The following is an 11,535-nucleotide window of genomic DNA, read 5'->3' as shown; positions in this document are numbered from 1 at the left end:
AGTGACCGGTGACATTTCAGGTTCCCACCTTGTACGTGTATTTATACACTAGGGTGAATTAGGAAGCAGACGTGGCCGTTTCATTTCAGCACAGTTTAACGTAAAGAGCCATAATGCTGTATATATTTCGTGTACAAATGATTATATCCCTGTGGGAATTTATTACACAACCTTTTTTGGAAGAGGCTATGAGTAAGTCTGTGGTGTTTCTGACAAAAGACATCAAAATCTTCACACTTAACCTGTTACAATATCATACATCTGCTGTGTAAGGCTATCAGGACCAGACTTAATATTACACAGGTGTTGTGCGCTTGTGGTCTGGTTTTGTTGTTAATTGTTAGTTGTGTTAACGTGGAGCATTTAGTTAAAGCTGTTGTTTGCAGAATAATAAATCAGTTTCAGGGAAATGGCTTGAAAGCCCAGCATAATGAATAAGGCTGCCTCTTGCCTTCTGTGTTAAATCCCATCAGATGGCTGAGAATGGAGCACTGAAATGTCCTGCTCGCAGTTGTCTGGGCAACAGCCAAGTCATGGGATGAGTCTTGTCCTGAAGTTCAGTTGTAGCTTTTTTTTTTTTTTTTGTCTTGTATGTTTTATTTCAAAGGTCAGGAGTGGTCAAGAAATGGGAGTGTGGACTGGCTGGTCATGTGACTACCCTGTCATGTGACAGCAGTCAGAATCCTGGCCAGTGGGATTCTGGGTCTGATGAGAAACCAGCCTGACTGTTTCCGCCAGTTAAATGGCCTTTGTGGCTGGGTTACTGTCTTGCCCTGGCCTGCTCTTATCAGACTCATCAAAACGATTCTATGCACTTTCAATAAACTAAACTGATATTTGGACCGCAAGGAGGAAACGTATATAAAATATATCTTCATAAAGAAAAAACCCAAGGCATGTTAGACTGGCTTTGCTCTTATGCATTGTTCAGCTGTAGCTAAAGTGGACGCAGATACCTTGTGTTCAAATTGTCCTTATGTCTGTCCAATCCTTAAATGTCGTGCGTCTCAGCTGTAGTGCGCAAATATTTATAATGTTATATTCCAAGTAATACTGTACTAATACTGTATTATATGTATTGTACGCGCATTTCGTCAGACTGCATTGTTTTGTTTATAATCATTTATTTTCTAACCCTATAAAATATATTTTGGGAAGTGCCTGAAAAAAATGTATTTTTGTAAATATTTATTTATTACTTATAGAATCATATTGAGACTAAAAATATTTTGCCTTATTGGTTTTCTTGAGGGTTTAGGAGAGAAATCCATTGTTATTACGCTACGCCCTGCCGTTTGCTTTACGCAGTATAAATTACCTGAGTATTCAGCATTCTCTCTTTCCCTCCCGGAGGAGTCTTTAGACGTCGAATTGACGCAAATAAGTACCAAAGCCAATGCTGGGCCAGAGGCAAACCAATCACACAGCTGTGTGCCTCACTTTCTGCTTAAGAAAAATAATACCGCCGTCGTCTGTAGGTCACGTAACTTATAATTGAACTGGAAATTCTTCGTTTCCTTAAGTTATCAACGGCTTCTGCCCGAAAAACCCACATAATTACAATAATTATCACTTAATTATATACTACAGAACAGTATTGATTACAATCAGTAGGTCGGATGGGACATTTAAAAGGCTTTTATGCGTTTCTGCAGTAATACACGGTTAATAGCCTATATAGTTCCAAGCATTAATTTCCATATCATATAGTGGCTTTTTAAAATGTTGCCTCTTTGAGCCCATGATTATTATTTTAAAATAACGCCGAATGGCATCACTGGTCTCGGCTTACATCTATTTATTTTTTATGGAAATAAATATGGAAAGAACAAGCACGTGGTTCAGCGGATTGGTTAATGAGTAAGGCGTCTTTGTGAATGGGCCCCATCTATCAAGCGTATCTTTCCATTATGGGAAGGCAAAGGCTGGACTGGGAAGCTGTGACAGGGCCGGCCGCTTTGTTAATTATGGGCTGTCATGCACGAGGCTGCGCTGGCTTCTCCTCCTTAGGAACTTTCTGGACTAAAATGTACATTTCATGTAATTCGGTGTTTCAAAGGCAGATAATCAGTAGTATGAAAGTACAGATTTAAAAGTTACTCTGTTTTCGAACTATGCCTTTTCCATTCAAATATCTCGATAAAGGTGTTTTTCAAATTTTGTTTCTGTGAATCATTCCGGTCTTTAAGTTTCCACCTATAAGTGAATTTAAATGCAATTATATATAAACTTATTGATGCACACAGCTTCATGCCACTTATTTTGAAATGAACTGTCTTGCAGACAGATGGATTTTGAATTTAATACAGTAGGCCTGTATTAAAAAGTGTTAATATTTCATTTTGCCTTGTAGGCTTAGAAGAACATAAACGAATTTCACTTTCTTCATAAAGCAAATGTGGTCTGGAAATTTACCTGGACTTGTTTTTTTCCCATTTTATAGCCTTTAATTCATTACAACCAATAAAACATACAAGTTGCAAGCTGTCTGTGAGTGAAGGATACAGCCTCTCGGAAACGTGACATTAAGACAAATGTTAATATATATGTGAATTTAATAAATTTGGGATTTAACTGCTGTGAGGTGGAAATATGTCGTCGAGAATAAACTTCATTTGAGCAAACAGTTTCTCTAAAATATATTTGGGGTTTTTATTTCTGGGTAGCGCGTTAAAGCAAAGAAATACGACCATACTGACGTTTAATGTCACCTGCATTATTCTGGATGTGAAGCTTCTTACCCGCTATGTTAATTAAAGTCCTTCTCCTAATTTTTATATAGGCTATAACTTTTTTTTTTCCCACGATCTATTTAACATAAGATCCGTTTTTTCTGTCATCTGAATGCGATTTTGGTTTGTCATACCAATTCAATCTAATTACATCCTTCTAACCTGCTCACAGATTCAGAATGACAGCTCAACTCTATAAATTTGGAGATTTTACAAAGGAAAACGGCTCATTACGAACATGTCAGAACGATCGTGTGCTGAACTAGAATGAAAACGAATTAATATGATACTTATTTGTTTCTACGTGCGCACACACACTATATTTTGTGCCGTCGGCTGCTATTTAATGCTTTTTGTGGATGATATCTACTCGATACCGTCTTATTATTACTGCAGTTTTCACGACTGTGCAGTATTTATGCTTTGATATTTTTATTCTGCATTTCTTGGTTCAAAGTTACTCTGGCCACTTGTCGGACGGACACCTCGGAGGCATCACATATCCAGCTCTCACGTATTTGCCTTAAAACAACGCGGCTCTTTGGAGCCGCCGCAGTACGTACGGCGTTCCTGACACCCCGAGCACCTGCAGGAGCGCCTGGAGGGCTCGCTATGCACTGACCTACGGTTATTCCCACCGGCTCTAATCTGTACCACAGCACAGGAGAGAGAGAGAGAGAGAGAAAAAACTGCACAACGGGGCCTCAGGGACTTCCATGGGGAATACGATTTGCTTTTTTGTCACAAATCCTGCATGGCGAGAAATTTTAACATACGGTAACGTGGACTTCCGGGACAATCAGCGCAGGAAGCGGCTGACAGGATTGCCATTGCTCTCCGGTGACTGCTGCACCGTTTTTACACCTTCCTTCTAAATAAGGAAGCGGGCTGTCTGACATATGACCGCCGGCCCAATTTGGACTCTGCCAAAGTGCCCATCAAATCCCATGATCGCTCAACGCCATCCAATGAGGCTCCCCTTCTCCCCCGTCTCACATGCGGCATGACAGCGCTCGATTGAAGTCCCAGCAGAGTTGGCATTGCAGTTCAGCGCTTCAGCTCTTGCGGGCTTGCAACTTTCTCTCCCCCCCCACCCCCACCCCCACCTACTTTGTTTGAAGTCAGAGTGATGTCATATAAAGATGCGGATGCGTGGCAAGGTGATTTAGATTTTTGGTGAGTGGTAGTCTCCACGGCCAGCGTTGCCCACCGAGAGAGGCGCGGAGCGGCACAACATGATAATCACCACCACCGCCACCTCAAGCACTGCCGCGCTCTCTCCTTTTTCTTCTCCGCTCTCGGGCTTTCGTTTCATGCCCGAAATCCTGATCTGCCTTCCAAAAATAAGCCTGTGCCACCATGCCGAAGAAAGAAAAACAAGAAGAGTGGTATTTTTAGGACCATTAATTTTGACCACGTGCCCCGTAGGTAAACCGGATGGCCATTGCGCAAAGACTCCTCATCAGTATGTCCTGCGAGGCCGGCACGCACTGGACGTTGACTGCGATTGTTCTCCTGGGCTTCCTGCTGGGGATTGTGTCAGCATATCCGATTTCGAGCAGGACTAATGCAACTTTACTGGAGAAAAGATGGGAGACCCTGTTCTCCCGCTCCATTCTGGGGATCTCGGGGGAGAAATCGGACCTGAATTGGGAGAGTGACTATTTGCTGGGCATCAAGAGAGTGCGGAGGCTGTACTGCAACGTGGGCATCGGGTTCCACCTTCAGATCCTTCCAGACGGCAGGATAAACGGTGTACATAATGAGAATCAGTACAGTGAGTTGCATCCAGAAATGTAATGCAATAGAGGACACATACTATGAGTGGTCGCAAGTAATTACAACTTGAAGAGCATCTGTATCCTCGTTATTTTGCATGATATTTAATCTGCCGTTAAGTCAGCATCAGATGTCTGCTAAAGATAAATCTATTAAAAAAAACTAGTACCCATCAGTGCTAGATATCTTTCCAGGCTCAAACATGACATGAATGCTTGGACGAATTTAGATGCCAACTTATTTTTACACGGGATCTTTTTGCGGCCCAGAAACGGGCAGTCATGCTCGTCCGAATCTGTAGATATATGAAATTTTCTTGTGTTTAGTCACATCTTCCTGGTTGAAATATATTCAGAACAAAGGCGACGCGATCAGACCTGCAGCCTGCAAGGTTACACCCACATCATAGTGCGTGTCTGCTATTGTTTCCTCCGGCGACCGTACATTGTGTCAACCTGACCGGTTTCCTTTGCAAAGTATAACGCCTGATATTTTTCTCCAACTAGGTCTAATAGAGATCTCCACGGTAGAGCGAGGAGTGGTTAGCTTGCATGGAGTCAGGAGTGACCTGTATGTCGCAATGAGTAGCAGAGGAAGGTTATACGGCACGGTAGGTGTGCATAACTGTTATTCCTTTCGCTGTTACCGGCTTGCGGTTTGGAGAGAGTGAGTGATCAGCTTTGGGGGGTAGTGTATCGCCGGGTAGATCTTTGTTGAGGGGGCATGTTTGACAAAAATGTCCGTGCGTGTAGTGTGCGAATTGGTTGCAAATGAATTGCACATCTAGCGGATTGTTCGTATTAATAATTTTGATCGGGCCTATAAAATTGTTTTCTTGTTTTGTTTACGTGTTAGGAAAAAATAAAGCGTGTCACAGATATTCAATATGCATAAGGCGAGCTTTCCTTTATGAATAATTTATTTCCTTAATAATTCATCGTCAGTCTTATAGTGTTGACGATCAGCTGGAACTATGACAAATGGGCATGTGGAAGGCATCATTTCGTGTCCCGCTTTTGTGACAGTTGTGGGATCAAAACGAGCATTTTGCCTCCGTCAGTGTTAACTTTAACAAGGGACATTTTAGCGAAATCACCTTTCAGAGAAGGCTGCTTTCCGTAAAATAGGTACACCCACCCTCCTTTGGGGGGGATGACAAAGTATTTTCACGAGCAGCCTAGTATAATTTTGCAGATGACAGCTTAAACGAGTGTTCACTTCGCGTTTTGTCGCACTGTCACTGCTTTTGACGCAAAAAAATCCACCTCGATTTGTATATATAAAGGTTTGCAAGAACGGAGGCAGGCGAAGCAAGGTGTATTCCACGTAATGTTAATAGTTTCTTCTTTTACTGTAAGTCTGCGTGCCGCACAAGGTAGCCCTATCCACTCAGCGTAAGATGCACGGATCCCCGTTCTTCTGGGAAGCTTTTGCACCGCAGATAATCATAAGAACTGCCTTCTCTGGGATTAACGATGAAGCTGATATCGATCTATAGCTATGCAATTTAAAGACAGCTTTAAAGAGCATAATTTGTTTTATCCGTCCTTTTTTGTAGACGTTTACAATGGCCCATAAACTTCAAAGAATCTGTTAGGCTATAATATTTGCCTAAATATAAATAAAAACAGTTAGCTTGTGCTTAAGACTAAATTAGAAGACACATCCAAAGAATGTGTATTTTTTTATGGTTATCATCATGGGTATAATATTTCCTTAATGGTGCTGTGTATCATTTCCAGAAAGCTCTGCAATTGTGGAAGCATCTGGGAGGTGCGGGGTGCCGGAGGGTGGGGTGTGGGGGGTGGGGGTGGGGGGCTCGTTGGGTGAGGTTTGGTTGCGAGACTTGTGCCCAAAAATGGGGTTTTCAGGCAGCTCAGTGAACGCCTGGGCAGAGGAGCTACTGCAGAGGGTTAGGGTTAGAGGATGATGTGTGATGTGAGGCTGTGCCCATCCCGGTATCCTGGCATTGGAGGGAGACTGTTACCAAAGTGTCACAGTCTGTGCAGCCAAGCAGATTCTGCTGCTAGGAAAGAAGAATTGATAGATTCGATTTATTTTTTTTATAAAGCGGTTCATTCATGCCAGACTGAAAAAGATTGCCTCTGATATACTACACAAAAAACCACCTCATTCATTCTATAATGGAGAATGCATACTATAATGAAAAAGGCTGCCTCGTTTAATGCTACAATGAAAGATACCTCATTCATTATATGACGAAGAAGAGTAATTCATATTGTAATGAACAAGACTGCCCTATTAATGCTACAATGAAAGATACCTCATTCATTATATGACGAAGAAGAGTAATTCATATTGTAATGAAAAAGACTGACCTATTAATGCTACAATGAAAGATACCTCATTCATATGAAGAAGAAGAGTAATTCATACTGTCATGGAAAAGGCTGCCTCATTAATGCTGCAATGAAAGACTACCTCATTCATTATATAATGAAAAAGGCTGCCTCATTAATGCTACAGTGAAAGACTACCTCATTCATTATATAATGAAGAGCAGTTCATTCTGTAATGAATAATAATAATCATACTATAATGAAAAAGATTGGCAGTTATACTATAAAACAAGACCACCTCATTCATGCTACAATGAAAGATCACTTGATTTATCTGATAATGAAACAGACTCCCCTGTTTATGCTACATTGAAACACTGCTGATCTCTGCTGAGAGAGCAATGAATTGGTAGACAATTATCACCCAGGCAGGATTAGTGAAATTGTTAGTAATAAGAAAATATGCCATTGCCCCAAGCCAAAAAGGAAACTGTTCTGCTGCATGTCCTTAGTGGCATGGGGGCTGTTGTGTGGCAGTGAGGTTGGGGGGTGCCCTGACAGGCATTGGCTGTGTTTTAGCACCTTGTTCCCCTGTTTTTAATAAGCAGACAGACACATGTCAGGCAGCCATGACATCGCAGGACATCAGCAGTCAAACTGCCCAGTTTGCAATACACTGCTGAGCCCACACTGCTTACTCGCTTCATACCTACTGGCCAAATCAGCTCACTTTCCTGGAAAGGATAGTTCATTCCTACTTTTCCTAACGGTTACATTTATTTTTTTTACAAAGCCAATCAGAGCCACACATCAGGTGCAGCAGTGCAGTCCTTCCTGAGACAGCAGCTGGCTCGTCTGCTGAGCCAGATCATTAACTGCTTTGCTGCCTAATGCTGCTTCCCACCAGCAAAGAAAACTGACATTCGGTAACCAGAGATATTTCATTACAGCTAAAATCGTCTTAGTATCGATCCACAGCTCCACTGTTTGTGTATTTGCTGGCAAAAATGTCAGAATGTCTTATCTAGTGTGATTTTTCTGGACTTAGTAATTGGTTTAGGAAAATTTGCCTGGCATGCCTGATTGTGGGGAGCGGGTAACATCGGGGTGCAGTGTCTGTGTGTGTGTGTGGGGGGGGGGGGGAGCGACACAGGGCTTTCCTCTCACCCCATCTCCTTGGCCCTTTCCAGACGGCCTTCCGGGACGAATGCAAGTTCAAGGAGACCCTGCTGCCAAACAACTACAACGCCTACGAGTCTTCGGTCTACCAAGGATTCTACATCGCGCTCAGCAAGCATGGCCGGGTCAAGAGAGGGAACAGGGCCACAACGGCCATGACGGTCACACACTTCCTCCCTCGAATATGAGCTAAAGTCGCAATAACTCACTAATTTGCACATGGGGATCTTCCCAGTTTGTTTATATATGTGTGTGTATCTATATATATATACATATATAAAATATCACTCACACAAACACACATGCGCATCTACGTATATCATGTAATGTACACACACCAAAACACACTGTCTGCAGATCAACACTATATACAGTAGTATTTAATCTTTATATATGTATATTTGGGTAGTTACCTTTATATTAGAATTGACGTATATGCCATACTTTGCTGCTTAATATATTTATAATCATTATACAAGGCAGAAAGGCTCAACTGGCCTTTGAACTTTATATAGGTGCTTGCCATAAGAGGCAGAGACCTTGCCTTGTCACTGGTATGACTACTATCCTCAGCTTTTTGAGGTGACATAGATCCTTTTTATTACCTCATATAATCACCGCCTGAATAGATGCATGAATTTCCACTTGGCGCGGCCCCGACCCTGCGAGAATGCAATACTTTATGCCAGCCCCGCCCCATTTTACTAAGCCCCGCCCATTTCCTCAGCCCTGCCCCTTTTTACTTATGCCCCACCCTTTCCACCATCATTGTCATTTTCTAGCATGGGAAATGAAGGTTCTTGGGGCTGGGGCCCCTTTACCGTGTGATGAGATGGTGCCTTAGCGTCCTGCCTACGGCCCCCTTTACTTGCACGCGCAAAATGTAGCCGGCGGTCCAAAATAGGAATCACGATATGTGAGTCATGTGACTCTCCAGGCCTCCTGCAGGTGACTCTAGCCTAATTCCTAGAGGGCCAGGGGATGAGTTCTGTGTATTTTTTTTTCCATAATTAGACTCAATTAGTAATCGAACCTGAGCTGAATGGTGATCAGAGGAAGTCACAGGTCGTGGCCAGAGCTGTAGAAACCCAAAGTGCTTCAACCAGGGAAACTTGACAAGCGGGACTCCCAATTGCCCAGCGCTGTCGAAGCCGCTACAGCAGCCACGCGCCTTGGCAGCTCGTCTGAGGCGTGCCACACGGTCGATGGCTGCTGGTTCTTGGATTTATGGGGGGATGCAGGGGGGGAATTTCCCAGGGGGACAGGATATCCCTCAAGCGGCTGCAATTAGGCACTCACCCCGGATGTGGGTGACGCGACGGCAAAACCACCCCAACAAACAGTCCAAGAAGATGTCTGCATGTCAAGTCGGACCGGTGTAAATAATAATATGAAACTGGGGCGGTAAGCCGGAGGTTTACGCTGCTGTTCTGGCTTCTTCTGTTGCACGCTCTGGTCCTGGTGATGGCCCCTGGTCTGAAGATCATAGAAGAGGCCTTGTTCTCTTCAGCTGGCCGCAGACTGGCGCAAACAGGACGCGACCCCAGCACCTAGAGTGCCGTGGCTGTAGGACAGTAGGGAATGGGCCAGTGCCCATGCATGGATAGGACATCTGTGTGGGGTCACTCATAGCCCCAGGGCTCCAGGATGGACTGCACCCTCACCTCAGCCATGTTTTATGGACCTGAGGGCTTGTTTTAATCTGGAAAAGACGTATGGAGTGCTGCTGCTTGTGGATGCTGTTGTTTACGTAACTCTGAAAGAATGTGGATCCAGTATAGGGGGCTGCGATGAAGTACTTCCCGAATACCTGAGCAACCCCTCTCCCCCCGCCCCAACCCCCTCCACCTGTCGCCATAAAAAAAATAATAAAAAGACTTACCAGCAGCGACCTCGAAATTCCACCAGTGCCCGCCCATGCCTCGAAGCCCGTTTGTCCACTTTTAGTTCATGGTCAGGGTCACGGCACCCCCCCCCCCCCCACGGCCCCCCCTCCATGGCAACCCCGGCCCATGGGGGCAGCTTATGAGGTCATACTGCTTGCGGATCCCACCCATACTCATCTTTTTATCTTCATTCACTAGTAGTGTATAGTTTTGGGGAGGAGATGTTGCACGGATTACGGTCCATCTGCTGTGCCCATCGTGATCGTCTGTCTGGCGACCGCTGGTTCGATGGGCCAACTGGCCCGTCTCTGATAGTCATATCAGTCTCCAGTACTAGTTGAAAATGGCATTTAAGCTAATATGAGAAAAAGAGAAAAAATATGGACAGTAAAAGCCCTGTGATCTCGGAATCGTTGGCAGATTCCGGGTTCCACTTTAAAAATAAGCGCTAGGCGGAAGGTGAGAGGTCAGGAGAGCTGGAACGCCAGGACCTCCCCAGTTGGCATGCTGCTCTGATCTGCATCCGAAATGTATTTGGGAGGGGGTGGGTGGGGCATCTGCAGGCTTGGTGCAGTGGGGGGGGGGGGACGCTTCAACCCTGCAGTAGGTCCTGTGAGGGCCTCGGGGAGTTGCTGTGTCACTGCCCATCCTGTGCTGTCATCTCCAGATTGATAGAAGTCTGCAGTATGATATGTTTGCAATTATGGTCTCTCCACAAACTCAACAACATCCCTTTATAAGCGGGTTTGAGAGGTGAAGTCCAATTCGGGGGATTGGGGGTGGGGGGTGCCCCCAGGAAGAATGGAAGTATGACTACCCCCCTACCCCCCCATCACACATTAGGGCCCCTAGGTCAGGAGGTCCAGGGCAGCGCTTCACCACCCGAATGCCACGGCACAGCGTCGACCACGGCTTGTGTGACATGGAGCCTGGCGTGGCCGTGTGACTGACAGACTCAGGAGAATGTGAAAGGAACGATTAAAAGAAAACATGGAGAAACAGATGTAGGAGCTGGTGAGATTCTAAAAACTGCTCTGGAAGTTGAACCAAAAGGAATCCCAGGGACCTGTAACTCATGTGTGAAGGCTGATCTGTAAATATTACTGCAATGGCTTGACAAATAAAACAGTGACAACTGGGTTGTCTAGTCTGGCTTGTCGATTTATTTCAACAGCTGAGTAAACATGGAGTAAGGTTCCTCTTTACCTGCTTGATCTAGTGGGGTGGGTGGCTGGGGAATGTTAGCTGATCATTATTAATTTGCATTGCACAACTGTCTCAAGAGGCATAACGGTGCCTAAGGCCCCCCAGCGATTAGGGATGTCTCATTTTCACAGCCATGTAACGCCATACTTGACATTTTTGATTGTTCCTTTCAGATGCTCTTGTTTTCACAAATTACAATGCAAGTGTGATATATAGTCGATGTTAAGGGAAGCTAATATAAAGCTTTATCATTTATGTATTTATTTATGATTTTTGTTTTCGTTGTTGTTGATGTTGTTTCCGGTCCATATACAACAATCAATCAATGTGTGAAGTGACAATGGTGTGTGTCTGTGGGTGACCCCCCCCCCCAAGTACCCCCTCCTGGTCACTGTAACACCTCATGAGGAATCTTACCCCCGTTCCCAAATTATGTACAAAAAAGCTGAGACA

General features: G+C 44.3%; 1 protein-coding gene across 1 annotated transcript; it reads left to right on the top strand.

The window, feature by feature from the left end:
- Positions 1-3,839: 3,839 nt before the first annotated feature.
- Positions 3,840-10,433, top strand: LOC125739386 (fibroblast growth factor 6-like). The gene is made up of 3 exons (XM_049009442.1): positions 3,840-4,509; positions 5,018-5,121; positions 8,002-10,433. Exons 1-3 carry the CDS (start codon positions 4,170-4,172, stop codon positions 8,176-8,178), a joined length of 621 nt encoding a protein of 206 aa, XP_048865399.1. The 5' UTR covers positions 3,840-4,169; the 3' UTR covers positions 8,179-10,433.
- The last annotated feature ends 1,102 nt before the right edge of the window (positions 10,434-11,535 follow it).

Source organism: Brienomyrus brachyistius, chromosome 3 (assembly GCF_023856365.1).
Source record: "Brienomyrus brachyistius isolate T26 chromosome 3, BBRACH_0.4, whole genome shotgun sequence".
In the NCBI taxonomy this organism is placed as follows: Eukaryota; Metazoa; Chordata; class Actinopteri; order Osteoglossiformes; family Mormyridae; genus Brienomyrus; species Brienomyrus brachyistius.
This window is presented reverse-complemented; position numbering and strand designations above follow the sequence as displayed.